This window comes from Gymnoscopelus microlampas (genome assembly GCF_963454915.1).
Source record: "Gymnoscopelus microlampas genome assembly, chromosome: 4".
Classification (NCBI taxonomy): domain Eukaryota; kingdom Metazoa; phylum Chordata; class Actinopteri; order Myctophiformes; family Myctophidae; genus Gymnoscopelus; species Gymnoscopelus microlampas.
Window position 1 is genome coordinate 41685720 of NC_139941.1, and position 17506 is coordinate 41703225.

A 17506-nucleotide genomic window follows, 5' to 3' on the forward strand; every position below is an offset into this window, starting at 1 on the left:
TAGGACACTTACATAGACAGGACGGATAGGACACTTATACAGACAGGACGGATAGGACACTTATACAGACAGGACGGATAGGACAGTTATACAGTAACTCCAGGTGGGGATACTAGTTTTATCCAACTAAGGTTTGGATAAAACAGACGGATAGGACACGGATAGGACACTTGTGTCATGTTACTATGACACAGTAACATGTTCTAATTAGAACATAAGAATTAGAACATTCCCAACATTCCCAACACAAGTCTGCTGGCGGAGACTTGTGCTCCGAGGAGCACTTTTTCTAGTTATTATTATTATTGGTCTTTGGTTTCTGAGATACAGATTATTTGTGGATATAAGAGGGGTAATAATAATAATCCTACAAAAAACAATACAGGTTTCAGCACTTTGCTGAAACCTTGCCTGGTCACCTAATTAGAGGAAAGGGGGATCAGTGAGGTTGGAAATGTCATGGGGTTATAGCCATCTTCCTACAGCAGGCAACACAACAGCTTTCCTTCTTGTAGATGTAGTTTTATATTAGTGACACAGGGGGGCGTAGGGGTGCAATGAGACATTCAGAGCTGACTCCATTAACAGAGGTTATTTTCAGCCAGAACTACTGCACTGAGAATGTATGAAGCCAAAAGCACTTGATTGCTGACTGAGTGGAAAAAAAAACATTTTCATGAGTCCAGTACATTGGGAACAGATTTTAAAAAGAGCTACACCCTGTGCTATCTGTGCTGTCCTGCACATTCTGTAAGGCAAACCCAGGTCATCATTTGATGAAAAGCAGTTCAACACACCATTCCACAGTTTGGCTTGGAAAGGTAACACATGTTTCTCTTTTAAATGTTTTTTTTATCGACTTTCACATACACATACAGGCCCTTCAGCAGTGTACAAAACAGTATTAATTAACATTTGCAGTATCACACAACAAAATCCCTGACAAAAAAACCCAAAACAAAACAAAACATGGTACACAAGACAAAACAGAACAAGAGCACTAAAAACAACAACCACTTGACAGGTAACATATGCTTATGGCATGGCATATTGCATTGAGTGCTTTTTGTAACTTTAATTGTATCTCCTTTTCTCCTTAGGTCCTTTATAGCTGTGCCCCTAAAATGTTTATATTCACCAAAAACTATGGTATTTTCTATACTTCTGAAGTTGTATTGTTGCAATGTATTCTTCTTGTAAGTTGTAACGTTGTATAGATGACTTGTAAATAAGAGTATCTCTTCTTTAAGAGTGATGTGACAATATTGTTTGTTTGCTGTATGTTGTACACTTTTCTTGCAGGCCCTTGGGCCTCAACAGTGGTAATGGGCTGATTGATGGCACTCTGTGCCTTCGATTAGCTTCATTACCATTGGTTCCAGTTAATAGGCCTACTGCCTATTTATAGCAATCTGCATTCGGTGATAATGGTCTGAGGAGCAAAATGTCCACTCTCTGTGGTGTTTTTCACCATGTCACTTTTTGCACTTTTGTAAGTAAAGACTATACCTTTTGCATCCAAAGAGCCTCAATGTTCGTTTGTCAGTGAGTGAGCCTATTTTGTTGTTTATGATATTGCAGTGAGATAAATAGAGCTTTTGGATTTTCAGATAGGCCTAATGAGCTACAGTGTGAGGTTAACTAACCTACAGTTCAAGGAAAGTCTAACAAAAATGAAGACTGCGCAGAGTTTGTCTTTTTGTATTTGTTTGTCTAAAAATGACCCACCACTATGAAAACACTTAAATTATCTTTTTTTCAACTCGAAATTTGATTACTTTCCATTAGAAAAGGTGAAACACTTATTTCCACAAAAGCTGTACACCCCCAGGGTAATATTGTCTAGTAATCTGGTTAGTTATAACATTATTTGTGTACACACACACACACACACACACACACACACACACACACACACACACACACACACACACACACACACACACACACACACACACACACACACACACACACACACACACACACACACACACACACACACACACACACACACACACACACACACACACACACACAGAAAATATGAGATGTGTGCTGCACTCAGACAAAACTAAAACTTTCTTGTGCAGCACCCTCTGCAGTGCTTGTGATCAGGGGGCTGAATGTTGTCCTGATCTCCTGAAGCAAACGAGATGCCAATTCTACCTCCCAAAGATGGACTGTAATTTCTGTAAATCAAATACTTTGTGTTGCACAACTTGCACACATGTGAGAAACTGCTATGCACACAATGCATACTCTGCTTCATGTTTTGTTTTATTTGTAGGCCTATTTGTTGTTGAATTCCTCATTCTACATTAAACAATATATCATTGTGCTGAGAGGGGCATAAGATATGCTATGGTTTATAAATGTTATTAGATGATATGTGTACCATGTGATATGTTGGGACACAGAATTCCATACTGTTCCTCTGATCAGGGGATCAAAAAGGTTCTGATGTATCTGTCTGCATTAAAAACGACTTTCTACATATTTCTGCTACTTTCTTAGGCTATAATAGTGTTGTTTTCCTAAAAGATATATATATATATATATATATATATATATATATATATATATATATATATATATATATATATATATATATGATTACACTATACACATAGAATAACAACAAAAAGCGTCTATACTTTTAAAGAAAAAAATCAGGCCTATGCACCGATCAGCTAAATCTTTATTGTGAATGTGGACAACTCGGATGTGTGAATAGCTGGTGTTTCCCTCTTCATAATGCAAAGACTTGTGATGACAGGTTGTTTTCTTGTAAAATAGATTTGGGATTTCAATTAAGCTGCTTTATTTTAGGGGTTTGTTAATGGCACATTATATTTCAGCCACAAGAGGAGAAGAGCTAGAACATAATTTGTGCAGTAGCTTTTATTAACTCACAGTCACACTCCCACATACACCCACACTACACATATCTTTAAGATGTCAACGTTTGCATGTCATCAATCATGCAATGATGACGCACTGTGTGTGTGCGCGCAAGTGTGCGTGCGTGTTTATGTCTGGGCAATCAGAATCAGGTGGTGAAATTCAACTTTAAACGGGGAGGCTCTGGCACGACTCGGGCAGTCGTGTTCGAGAAATTATGAATCGACAACGGATAAAACGGACATTTTATCAATAAACCGCAGACACAATAAATAACAAACAAACATGAGCTCCTCATTCCCCAAATCCGAATCCACGACCTCCTCCTCGCTGAAATCGTCGGCGAGAGCGACACACCTCCCTGGACGCACGACAGAGAGTCGTCGGAGTCACCATCACCACCACCACCACCGCCCGGCCGCTGTTCCACACAGCAACGCCACGGAGGAGTCGTTCTGGTCGGCCGAGTGCGATGTCAGTGCGCGGAGACCCCTGTGCCATCCATCGCTTCTTCTCAGCCGGAATAATAACGCAGCAACGACACGGGGGGGCAAGAAGAACTGCTCTCGGCGCGACCCGCAGCATCAGGACCAAGTTTCAGGAGACCTGCTGCACCCACCTGAGGAGGGAGAAGATGGTGAAGTGGAGCGAGGTGTGAGGGAGCGCTCCAAGACCTCCAGAACCACACATCGACACCACCGTAGAAAACACAACCGAGAGGACCCTCAATCTCAACCACCACCACCAGACGACCATCGCAGTCACACGCACACTACTCGCACGTCAGTCCCCAGCAGCATCCCCTCTCTGACGGACAGCAACGACGACACGGCGCCTTTCTTTGAACGGAAGGACCACCGCAAGAGATGCAGTTTGTCGAACAGCATCGCGTCCCCGACCCCGTCCTCCTGTTCACTGGTCCCGCTGTCCAGCAGATCCTCCCGGCGGTCGAGGAGGTCCAGTGCGGCGTCGACCGCGTCCGATCTCAATTTGCGCACCATCCTGAATTCGCTGTTTGGACAGGTAAGGCCCATCACGCCCATGGGAGAGTCGACACAAAAGTTGTCGGCTATTATTGGAAATGGTCAGGTTCATATTTAGATTGTGTTCTGTTAATGTTCAACTGGATAAACATTACAGCTGCCTATAGGAGCTATTTCATTTTAACCACTCCAACTTTCACCCACTCAGAATAATTTGCGTGAATAAAACACACATTCATATTAAGCACTTTGCCATTTAGAGATGCAGCTCTGCTGATGGAAAGCCTGCATTCCAAGATTATCATTTACATGCATTGCCTACAACTGCACAAAGGTGTACATGTGCAGTTGTAGGCTACACCAGGGCCTGGTGTACCATGGCTTTAAATCAGTACAGGAAAAGTGGTGTAGTCTGTGATGCATACACACCTCCTATAGCCTATACAGCTCCTACTTCTTTGGACAGGTTGACCTGTCTTCACTAATTGCTTAATTGAAAAGGGGAAAAGGACTGCAGAGACCTATAGAACCGAGAACCCATAGTTTTATATATGTTGCAAAACACATTTTGTGTGCTCTTTCATGCATGGGCTAGTCTTATATTAAAATTGGCTAATGGGTGGCTGACACATCCATACGTAGGGCCACAGCCACATCACTATGACTCAAGACATAACCATAAACAAACCCCATACGCCCATAGGCATGTCACTCAGACATAACCATAAACAAACCCCATACGCCCATATATAGACATTGACCCAGATCCAACTGATATGCCCATATATGGGCATAAAATGGACACAGGTATACAGCCAGATACGGACTGGAGATCCCCGACACTATGGCTCAGACATATTGATCAGATCGGCGGTGCGATGTGGGGGTGAGGGCCCGAACTCTAGATCTGAGGGCAGCGTTGCAGCCCAAACCTCTAGTTTTATCAAAAAGGCTATGATGAAGGCTTTGAATATAATCACTTTCTTTGTCCCATGATATAAAAGATCATTATTGGGCTATGAGTCAATCATTCATGAATAGCCATAAATACATTTTCTTTACAACCAAGACCACCAAACCAACTATTAAGCTTGAATTATATAATTTATTTCTTCCTGGCACACAGACTACAGCAAGAATCCTCACAAAGGTTCATCTTGATGCTTTAAACCAGATCCTGTATAAACAACATATTTATTGTGGCACCTTGCCAGTCTCTTTTGCAGCATCTTTGGAGCTGACATTTGAAGGCTACTTGTTTTCGTACACAGAATGTTCATAATTTGAGATTGGATAGGGTGGATGGATGACTCACACCCCAGTTTTTCCAGCCGGGCATTGAACAGGCTCAGTGTGGAACAAGGCAGGTCAGCCAATGGGGTTTCAAGCAAGGGGTCGTCTTTCTTCTTGAAAGCATATTGTTCAAGTGTCCTGTGAGTCAATCTGTGAGTCGTGTTGTGAAAAAACATTGGCTCATCATGAATGACGTCTTAGGGAAAACAATTACCGGTATGTGGAAAAGAAAGAGAGGGAAAATGTGATTTGAGACATCCCCACACTATTCAGTTAGAATAATACAAAGAAAACAGATACTATTGCACTGCTTATGGGCTATTTATAGATGTCTCTGCTGGGAGAACTGGTAGTAGATAATAATTAGTGTGGTTGCCCAACAGGGCAACCAGACTATTGTTATTGATAGAATGTGCGGTCCAATACTTTGGACCGCTATTTCTCCCACAGTTTTTATCCCCCAATGTTGTGCCATATGTCAAAATGACCGTCTAAATCGGGAATCGTGCGCTTGTATTTTGCTAAGAGATTGGTTAAATAATTTAATTGATATTGATTTATTAGTGCATTAAATGTCCCCCATCCACTTTAATGTAAAAGTGACAAAACTCAAATTCAAGTATTTTTTTCTCAGAAACCTTAAGAGCTAGAGTTATCAGATTTGGAGGGATAATTCATAATTAAGTCCCAAATTATTTACAAAAATATCACACCATTCGGCCTCATGGTGGCGCTATAACAGCCCCCTTTACGTTTTGGCCCGTAACTCTTGAACCGTAGGTCCTAAAATCAAAATTTCTTTTCACCTGGATTCCTTGGGTCACGACGCATCTCCCCATATAGGCCACGCCCATTTGCGTCAGGATAGATTTTTTGATATTGATTTATTAGTGCATTAAATTTCCCCATCCACTTTAATGGGAATTGCAAAAACTCCCATTCAAGTATTTTTTTCTCGGAAACCGTAAGGGCTACAGTTACAAAACTTGGAGGGGAGGTTAATAGTTTTTTGAAAAATTATTAAGAAAATAAACACACCAGTCGGCCACATGGTGGCGCTATAACAGTCCCCTTTACCTTTTGGCCTCTAACTCTTGAACCGTAGGTCGTAAAATCAAAATTTATTTTTCCCTGGATTCCTTGGGTCACGACGCATCTTCCCATATAGGCCACGCCCATTTGCGTCAGGATAGATTTTCCGCCATTTTGAATTTTCTTCAAAACACACTTTTTGCTCCTTTTCCTTCATTTTTTTCCCAAATCTCACAAAAATCGGTTCACGTGATCTATGCACCCCTGCGATAAACCTATCCAAACGGCATTATGATAGTCCTTACCGTTCTTCCGTAAATTGTTTCCAAAGTTAGCGGGAGGGACCCGTTTCACCAAAAATGTCAAAAATCACGAACGAAACATCCAATCGATCCCAAATTTGAATCACATGTCGAGGGTGATTTACTCAACGACTCCCCTAAAGCATTTCCACTTTGACCCATAGGGGGCGCCACGAATGCGCAAAATGTCACCGTTTGATGCAAAACATGATTTTTGGGGGAGTCGGTCCCTTCAAAATGAAACGCAAGTGATCTCAGGAGTGACGTGACGATGTAATTGGCGCAGTCTCCGACGGTATTCCTCCCGGCGTATTACTGGAGTCCCGACCGGCGTCGGCGCAACCACACTTTGCAATTGCCAATTGCGACGCGTCTAGTTGATTTTGCAATAGATGGGACATAAGGTGGCGACATATCATCAACGGTTGAAGGTCCTTTTATGAGAAGGAAGATTGAAAAAGGATTGCCTTAATAGCAAATGTACACAATGTCACAGAATTTTCCCTTTCCATTTCTTATATTAATTTCAGATATTTTTACATCTTCATGCCCCCTGTAACTATTTCACCAGGACTAAAACCCATCAGTTATTCTTTCTGAATGTGCTTCCAAGAGGATTTCGATATCCTTCCTATATTATATTTATTATATTCTCTCTCACTTACTCCTTGTCTGTCTTATCCTTTTTTTCCATTGTGCGTCCGCTAGCTCACTGTGACCTTGTGCTTGTCTGCTGAAGGTAGTGGAAGATGGGAGATAGTGGGTGGGGGCAGGGAAGGAACAGGTCTGTGTCATGCACAGCAGAGTAGTGCATGACTGTTGACTTGTTTATTTTTGGAGCGTGAATATATATTCTTAGAATTTGAATGTAATCCTGTACGTGCGTGCGTGCGTGCGTGCGTGCGTGCGTGCGTGCGTGCGTGCGTGTGTGTGTGTGTGTGTGTGTGTGTCGTGTACTTAAAGATAACAGAAAGCTAATTTAGATTTCTGCATTAGATTTCTGAAGTCTGTCTTGCATAAGGAATGCTCCTTTTCCTCTCTGTGTCACAGTCCGAGGTGGAAAGTCTGGTGACGCGAGGTTAGTCACAGTGCAGCTGAATACCCTTGTGAGGGAAAGTGCAGGTGAGGAATATGCTGGGCTGGAGCTTGCTGTAAATAAGAATGAACCCTACAGGTTAAATAAGTTAATCTTTTTTTATTTTTTATTTTTTGGGCTCGTCAGAGATTTTCACACGTTAGAAAAAAGAGCATAAGTACTTACTTAGAACAATACATGATGTGTGTAATGCACCTGCTGTGATGCACCTGAAGCAAAAGTTATCTTGTCAGACACAGATTTATAGTAAAGTTTGCAATATGCATATGCTGATGCTTCTAAAAGTGTCCCATTTCTTGCATATCTTTTAAAGTACTTTTCTCCTATACCTACAGTATAGCATATTTGATTTTGGTCCCTATAAAACTGTGTTGTTGTTCCACATTGTTTTTGATAAAAAATGTAAGACATTTAGCAGACATTCTTATTCAGAGCAACTCACAAAGTTCAAGGTCGGCTAAGAGGTCAAGTATTTTCAGAAAAAGGTGGGTACCGTAGTCATCAATAAGAAATAATAAAGTCCACACACTTTAAATTTAAAAGAAGCTCCCAGTCAAGGCTTTATTAACGTTTCAACACAAAGGTCTTTTTCAGCATAGCCATCAAACCTGTTATTTACAAGGTGTGAGTGTTGAGCCTCGAGTGTTATGAGGTAGTCAAACATTTTCAACAAAATCATATCAGCTGCTGTCACAGCTGCTGGAACAGCAGCACCAGCAGCAGCGATGGCAGCTCCGGATGGTGGCTCCAGGCGTCTGCGCCGTAGAGGGCGCCTGGTGCAACAGTAGCTGCAACTTTGGCTGACCCTGACAGCGGCGATGAGGGCGACCGTCCATTTGTTGCAGCGGCAGGCCCTCCACCCCTGATCCTCACGACCAACCAAGTGAGGCTTCAGCTCACCATGACAAACGTGAGAAGGGCAGTGGGTCTGTAGCTCCGGACAACATCAACCCCCGGGGAATAAAGGTGTGCACTGAGCAGCTAGCAACCCTGCTCCGGGATCCTTTCTGCGATGTCTCAGTTCCAAAGAAGGGACATCCCACAGCCCTTAACGAGTACAGGATGGTTGCTCTGACATCGCGTGCCCTGAAGACCTTTGAGCGACTGGTCCTGCAGCACCTGAAACCGCAGGCAGGTCGCGTACCAGGAGAACATTGCGGTAGAGTGTGCTATCATGTACCTGCTAAATACAGCCTATAACAATCTGGACTCAGGGGGCAACGCCGTAAGAATTATGTTTTCCAGTGTCTTCAATACCGTCCAGCCACAGTCTATGGTCCAGCCACACTGGCTAATAAAGAACCCCTATGTGATGCAGGTGGACCATGGCTTGGTGACCTGGATCCGGGACTACCTAACCTGTAGACCGCAATAGGTCAGACTGCAGGGCTACCTGTCAGATGTGCTGGTGAGCAGCACATGTGCTCCCCAGGTCACCCTTTATACAGCCAACGTCCACTTAAACTCCAATGTTTCACCTCCAGAAGTTCTCAGATTACACCGTCATTGTCAGCTGTATTCAAAATGACAACACGGACGAACACAACGCTGTGGTGGAGATCCATGGGGAGTCAGTGTGGTTTGTGGACACCTACAAGTTCCTGGGCATGCACCTGAACAACAATATGAAGTGGACCGATGATGCTGAGGCCCTCCACCAGAAGGGCCAGTGCAAAGTGACCACTGTGAATCTTGCTCATGCTATGACTTTCTTTTTTTGCCCTCCTTTTAAAAAAAAATCTCCTTAGCTATTTTTTTCTTATCTGCTGTGTTCTTTATTATCTGTGCTTGTGTTTTTATGACTGTAATAATTGCCATGGCGACTGAATTTCCCTCATGGGATCAATAAAGGTATGTGTCTGTGTGTGTCTGTGTGTGGGTGGGGGGGGTCTCAAAGGATAAAAGGTTGAGAGCCACTGATCAAAACAACATACGTACATAGTATCTGTGAATGAGTAGACAACATACAACTATCTATTAGCATCTATAGCACCTACATGTAAATAGTAAATAGGCAATAAATCCGACTTATTGAATAACTGTGACAGACAGATTGGTGAAAATAACAAGTAGATACTGGTTCAGCCACTCTTCCTATCTATAGAGATCACTCTGTTTCTGCTCCTGACTCTACTTCCCTCCCTCCACTCATTTATACCCCAAGTCTTTTTTATCACTCTATCTTCCTCCTCCTTCCCTTCACTCTTCTCCCTAATGTCTCTCTCTCTCTCTCTCTCTCTCTCTCTCTCTCTCTCTCTCTCTCTCTCTCTCTCTCTCAGTTCTTATTACTCTTCCCATTGTTAGTTTCATTCATACCAGATAGTTTTACCATGCAGTGCACTTCTTCTTAAACAAGCCATATGAACAGATGAGCACATTTTTCCCACATGGGTCTCTGTGAAACTAGAGTCTGCTCTTTTATCTATCAAGCCATAGACTTTACAGGAGAAAGATCCTCATGTTTTTTGTAGAGACAGTATTTTCCTTTGCTATGGGAAACTGCTTAGTATATCCTGTTAGAAAGGTAAGGTACGGTTGTTGTCTGTATAATGCACAATGTCAACATGTCTTCCTTTGCTATCACTGCTGTGTGTACTAAATGGATTCTGTGGTGTGCACTGATTCTGACTTGAAGTAATTAGCCTACTTTGTTGTACATCAATGGACTTAAATGGCAATATACTTTATTCGTTTGGGTGTTGGAATTGGAACAGTTGTGATATTCCCACTATTGCATGCATGGAAATGTTTAATTGTGCACCTCTTTAAAGCATGTTTATTTGCAGTGTTATACAGTGTTATAATTTAGTTGCACGTGGACCATTATATTTCCCTACTGAGAGATCTCTTTAACTGTTTTGTGTTTGTTTTGCATTATGTCCAAACATGGCGTGACTTGTGAGACATGGCCCAACAGAAAGCAGTTCTGACAAAAGTCAGCTTTTTTAGGTTTAATTTTTGGCGGTAGGATTTAATGTAGCCCGCTTTCTGTAACATCGGTCGCTCGTACGTGTTGAAATGAAGATATTTCCAAATATAAATTCTGTAAGCCAGCGTTTCACTGTGTCATTCTAAGTCATGCTGGAATGAGCACAAGTAAATAAACTGTCAAACCTCACAGCAGCGAGCAGAGTTTGGCAGAGATTTGGTGCTCAACGTGAATTGTTTTCTAACGAGTACAGAAGGAAATACCTCACAATGTCCTCTACAGCAGTGATTCTCAACCTGTGTGTCGGGACCCCCTACATGATTTTGGAGGGGTCCCCAGATGACAGTGAAGTGACAATTTAAGGACTTTAAGGACCTTTTTAATAGAAAAAAGAAAGAAAAGAAAAAAAACACCATTACTGCATCAAAAGTAATCAACAAACTATAAAAACTGGTCAAACATTGGCCAAATTGTCAAATATTATTATATAGCCGATCTACAAGCTTGTAATAAAAATGTAATACCTCAACTCTTACAAATCAAAAAAGAAAAAAGAAAAATGGGGGGTCACGGCCTGAAAAGGTTGAGAACCATTGCTGTACAGGGGCAGAAAAATTAAAGAGCTGGAGAGACAGGGAGACCCCTGCTACTTAACAAACACTCTATAGCAATGAGTACTATCAGAATATTGTGCAAATTCAGTGGATGAGAAGTGGAGGGATTTCGAGGTGGTGAAGTTTCTTAATCACTGTATAGTGATTCAAATCCTCGAGAAGCATTGTGTTCAGCACATGTATAGCCTGCTCTTTTGTGCACTAGCTGTTCGCCCCTTTTGCCTCTACAGTACGCGTGTTTACTGTCCCTGTGACAGTGTATAGGCGTGGAGTGCCAGTCTACACAATGTGGCAAGTAAACTGTTATGATGAATGAGTGGAAAGTTGGCCACTTGCAGTTTCATTGATGTGGACGGATCGTCTTTCTCACCTTGTAGTTCTGTTTCACACCCTCTGTCTCTCACATACAGACATAATTCTTTTTCATAGAATCTGGAGCACTCTTACAGGGAGCATTCATTAATAGCACTGAAGAATGAAGAATGCGTTCACTGACATGGATCGACTCCTTCACACATTCCCTTCACCACCTTTTGTTTATGTCCTTTCTGTCCTGAAGCTACTACAGTATGCGTCTCTAACACTGTCTCTGCCCCCTTGCCTACACCTCTCTGGAAAGATGCTCCAGGATGCTGAGCAAAGGTACAGAGGGGTGCTTTCCTGTGAGGAGAGGGGCCAGGGAGGTGGTCTTGGGCCCTATCGGGACTCTCTTGTGTCCATGACACAAAACTACACATTCATGAGCAACATACTGGGGTCAACCTGCATCTACCTGAGTAAAGCCATGGCCAAGGGCAGGCAGCCTGTACGTAAGTGTGGACACGCACAAACGCACATTTTATATTTTGTATATAAAATGATAATATTTAAAGAGACCCGTGTAGGATTCTGACTTTAGCAGTGCAATCAGTACAGCCATCAGAACACAGTAAAATCCTGAGTGTTAAAGCTGCAATCCGTAAGTTTTAAATCCTACCTGAGATTTGAACCCCAGTCTCCCACAGGAGACCAAACATCAGCAGGACAGAAACCCTGCTTGGCCAGAGAAGATATTGCGCATATGAGCTAGCAACCGCAAGGTGTCAGGGTCAGGGTTGCCATGTCCACTTATTAAAAGCGACTTTGGGCTAGTTTTTCTGTAAAGTCACTTGAAAATAATGGTAGTTGTTGGCATTTTTTTGGGCTTGTTTTTATGTTGTTTAAACCAGTGGTTCTGAAACATTTTTTCATGTCAAGGACCCCAAATGTATTTGTCCGCGGATCCCCCATCTGAAAATGTTTTGTGCCAGGGACACCCATTTGTGTTGTTAAAATGTTTCAAAAAATGTATCACTTGTAGATCGGCTATTTTCAAATATCCGATGCATATATGTTTAAAGTGCTCATATGGCCTAGCCCTAGTCCCTTCTTTTGGGCTTGTTCTCATAGACCTGGTTGCTTATTTCTCTCGCAAACACTCTGGCAACACTGGTCAGGGTGGCTGTTCCATGGGGTGTGGATTGGAAGTATATATAAATTGGGAGAAAAGGCTTTTCTTTTTCTCCCAATTTATATTGGGAGAAAAACTAAAAAAACTTAAAACGAAAAAACGAAAAAAAAACTTTAAAATCTATTTGGTTACATTTTTACATGCTCAGATTTACAAATAGATGAATTAACACTATTTCAGTCGTTCACAAACATTTTCATGTCAAGGACCCCTGGGAGTTTCCGGATTCCTCAGTGAGAACCACTGCATCAAAACTTCACAAAGTTTAATCCGCTCCCTAACAAAAAAACGTATGACGTATGAGATTTAGCCCGATCTGAGCCCCAGTGACTTCCATATTGAAATTAAAGTTAACGGTTTGCGAGATTGGACACACACAGCCTTTGGAAAGCCACGCCGTGAAAACGCTGCGCAATACTGCAATACAAAGTTCACTATGCTTCAATTCTGACATTTGAAACTTTTGATCTTCATCTGACAAAGGATAATTAATACGTAACAATGTGCTTTTTGGCTTTGAGTAAAATGTGCTGCACAATGCAAAATATCAATAGAAAGATGTAATCTGTCAATATGTTTGCTGTTGCATTAGAATGTCTGTTTTTGTATATTGATGAAGAGTGTAGAACATACCTGTTGCACAGTGTGCATGCAATTGAGTTGTGAAATTTACTATAACAAGTCTCTGGTGTTCCGATGGACCAATGACATTGGCCTATATTGGTTGGTATCACCATGTATTTGTCCAGTAATGCACAAATGGAACTGGCAATAACAGAGGAGCTTTGCATAATACAATTTCACAACTTACATCCAACATGAAATTGTACTTTTTTAATTAATATCAGACTTCAGAATTCAAATCAGGACATGACCATTTGGCCTCTGCTTGGGTGACAACATTTTGTTTTGACAAGTCGAAATGTTTTAGCCAGTGGCTGAAGGATTGATAGAGCTGCTAAAGATGTTGTGCTCATCACGTCATCTGATTACGCTTCCATCAGTCCATGTGCCTCCTGTGTTTTCTATGTCAGTGTTTCAGTGATCAGGCAGTTCTTGGGCTTGACATCAAGACTGAGTGTTGTGTTTACACTTCTCACTGCTCCCGCTGTTAACCCCTGAGGGCTCTGGGATATGTCTCTCCCTCGCTGTGCCCTTTAAAGGTTGCATTCATTGTGAGCATGAGGTGAAAAAAGAAAACGGCAACATTCTTCAGTGTGAGGATGCGTTTCCCAGCCACACTTGATCATTATCGTAGGATTGAGGGGTTTAGCTTATTTCATCAAGAGTGTGAGAATGGCACTTTTCAGTGATGCCATCCTGTACGATTAGGTGCCATTTTCACTTGAGATTCACCAAGTAGATAGAAGATTGATATGGAGCAATTTGCTGATTCTGGCTTAGGAGTTAAAACGGTCACAGACTTGTCACCGGTATGTGTGAATTTAGATTACCTTTGTAAGCTGAGGAGTGTGGTGTTAACGATGTGGGGGTTATTTAACTTTATTTTAAGTATTCTTAGTCTGTGTTTGCTATGATGGTGTTAATGATGTGGTGTGATTGTACAACTTAAGTATTCAATGTGTTTCTTCTGATGGTTTTAATGACGTGGTGGAATTTTAAACCTTTATGTAAAGTATTCTAAGTGTGAGTTTTTCTGATGGTGTTACTGTAATTATTTGGGGTGATTGCAAACTTTTTATTGAAAGGATGTCTGTGTTGTTCTAATGCCAAATCTTGTTTCCTTACAGGACAGAGAGCTGAGGCCAGAGGAAATGGATGGTGAGTTGTTTTTACTTTCTCTTCCTCTCAAGATATGTCAAATCAGGTCAGCTGTGTTTATTAGATATTGCTCACATTAAGTAGTTTACAGAGCATGAAACCGAATACAATATATTTGATATATTAGATACAAGGCGTGTGTGTGTGTGTGTGTGTGTGTGTGTGTGTGTGTGTGTGTGTGTGTGTGTGTGTGTGTGTGTGTGTGTGTGTGTGTGTGTGTGTGTGTGTGTGTGTGTGTGTGTGTGTGTGTGTGTGTGTGTGTGTGTGTGTGTGTGTGTGCATTTGGTGTTAATCTGCATGTGTGCAAAATAGTATCTGAACACAAATATTAACCTATTTTTCATTTCTCAATCAGAGCTGAGGGATGCATTTAAGGAGTTTGACAAAGACAAAGATGGTTTCATTAGCTGTAAAGACCTAGGAAACTGTATGAGAACTATGGGATACATGCCTACCGAAATGGAGCTCATAGAAATGAGCCAGCAGATCAACATGAACTGTAAGTTGTTTTGTTTTTTAAACTATATTACTATATGAACATTAGACATTACACTGTAAACTCCTGAGTGTCATAATTTAAGTCTTAAATGGAACAAAATGGATCCTTATGGGTCTACAGTGTGCACTCTCGAGTTAAATTAAAGCGATTTGGATTGTGTCATCACCTTGCCATGATGTAACTCCAAATATTGCTGAAATATATTCAATAGTTGCTGTCATAGTGATATTTGTTGGTTAAAACTAAATATTTATTGTTAAAAGGTTAAAGCTCAATATTCTGGTAGTAATCATTGCTACTGTATACTGTAGATACAGTAGAGTGTTCGATCAGTAACGGCTCTCCCCTTTTCTCCTGATATTTAGTGGGTTACACATTTCATCCAATCAGGGTAGAGAACACCACAAAGATCATGTATCAGCTTGTGTTACAATTTTATCTGATCATTTATTTGTTTCATCACTTCCAATTTCACTTTATCCTGTATCCTCTGGGAGTTTTCTCTCTTGATTTTATGAAATTGTTATCCCTTCTGTTTAATAAAGAGCTGGAGACCCCTGTTATTGAACAGACACTAGCAATGATTCCTAGGGATAAATGCATAGAGCTATTTAACACTTATTTTAACAAAACATTATCACTTTCAGCACCTTTAACACTCAAGATTTTACTGTGTAGACATTATACTCATGATAGTGTATGCACAGTATTTCATGGTTTGTAATACTGTTATTATATTCAACTTGTATTACATTTTTACCGTCTCTTTTTCCAAAGTGGGAGGTCAAGTTGACTTTGAGGATTTTGTCGATTTAATGGGCCCAAAACTCCTGGCAGAAACTGCAGACATGATTGGTATAAAAGAATTAAAAGAGGCCTTCAGAGAGGTGAGAATCTATTGGTGGACATTTAGAAAGCAAGACATCTTTTCATCCTTTGCTAATTTTGTTCTTTTTGCTTTGACCTCTGGCCTTGTCTCAGTTTGACACCAATGGGGATGGAGCAATAAGCACATCTGAGCTCAGAGAGGCTATGAGAAAGCTCTTAGGGCAACAGGTATGAAAACATTAGATCATTTCTCTTACTGTATGTTGTAGGGGTGTCATGAAAGAACTTCATGACACCCCTACCTCCACACACCCCGCGCTCGTGTATGTGTGGAGGCGATGCTTCCTGTACCCATGATCTGTATCCTGAAATACTTGTTGTTGAGCTTTGCCAAGTTTGTGCATCTACAGTACTACTGTTTGTGGTCAAGAATGTCTTATTAAAATGTGAACGCAAATAAAGATGTTAAATGTGCGTGCGTGCGTGTGTCTCTGTCTGTCTGTCTGTCTGTCTGTGCAAGCCTGTGTGTCTACAGGTATGTGCATGTGTCGGTATGTCTTTATGTGGGCATGTGTATGGGTGTGTCTGTGTACATGCACGCACAATGATGTTTTTATCCTGCCCCTTGTAAAGTGTGCAGCAACTCTTCTAGGTGATATTGCACTATGAGTAAACTGAAATTGAACTGTGTGTGTGTGTGTGTGTGTGTGTGTGTGTGTGTGTGTGTGTGTGTGTGTGTGTGTGTGTGTGTGTGTGTGTGTGTGTGTGTGTGTGTGTGTGTGTGTGTGCGTGCGTGCGTGCGTGCGTGCGTGCGTGCGTGCGTGCGTGCGTGCGTGCGTGCGTGCGTGCGTGCGCGTACACAGGTTGGTCATAAGGATATTGAGGATATCCTGAGGGACGTGGACTTGAATGGAGATGGGCTTGTTGATTTTGAAGGCAAGCTAACCTTTTTTGCATAATTATGCACATGTATATCCTCATTATACTGTGGTTTATTGTGTTATTTGTATGCATACATGCACATCCTGTGTAGCACAAGTAAGTACAAGTAAACTTCTGTCATTGTTATTTCTTTTCACAGAGTTTGTACGAATGATGTCTCGCTAGGACAAAGAAGCTGATCAGAACATTAATAGCACTGAATGTCATCCTGTGAGCAGCTCTGTATACTTGTCTGTTGAATGCATCCTAATTTATACTCTGTAGTACCATGGTGTCGCTTGCCAAAAAGAGCTGATCTACTTGTTGATCAGTTATTTTCGGCAGGCGGCACCCAGTGGTGGAAAGTAACTAAGTACATTTACTGAAGTACTGTACTTAAGTAACATTTTTAGGTATTTGTACTTTACTTGAGTATTTCCAATTTCCAATACTTTTACTTCTACTCCACTACATCTCAGAGGCAAACATTTTACTTTTACTCCACTACCATTATTTGAAAACTTTAGTTACTAGTTACTTTTCAGATATAAATTATTATTATAAAACATACATTAACCACTTTAGCCCTATTTTATACATAGGCTATTTGAAAATAGCCGAATAGCTCACAACGCGTCGCATCGTGACGCGTTGTGAGCTTGTAGATCTGCTATTTTCAAATATTTTAGTACTTTTGGTACTTTAAGTACATTTTGATGCCAATACTTTTGTACTTTTACTCAAGTAAATTTTGAATTCTGGACTTGTACTTGTAACAGAGTATTTCTATATTGCAGTATTGGTACTTTTACTTAAGTAAAGAGTTTGAGTACTTTT

At 41.2% G+C, this 17506-nt stretch overlaps 1 protein-coding gene across 1 annotated transcript; it reads left to right on the forward strand.

The window, feature by feature from the left end:
* Positions 1–3186: 3186 nt before the first annotated feature.
* On the forward strand, positions 3187–17249 carry cabp1a (calcium binding protein 1a; the record flags this gene model as incomplete). The annotated part of the gene is made up of 7 exons (XM_084055499.1): positions 3187–3924; positions 14391–14421; positions 14777–14920; positions 15698–15807; positions 15902–15976; positions 16612–16684; positions 16830–17249. 7 exons carry the CDS (start codon positions 3187–3189, stop codon positions 16853–16855), a joined length of 1197 nt encoding a protein of 398 aa, XP_083911625.1. The 3' UTR covers positions 16856–17249.
* Between the last annotated feature and the right edge of the window lie 257 nt (positions 17250–17506).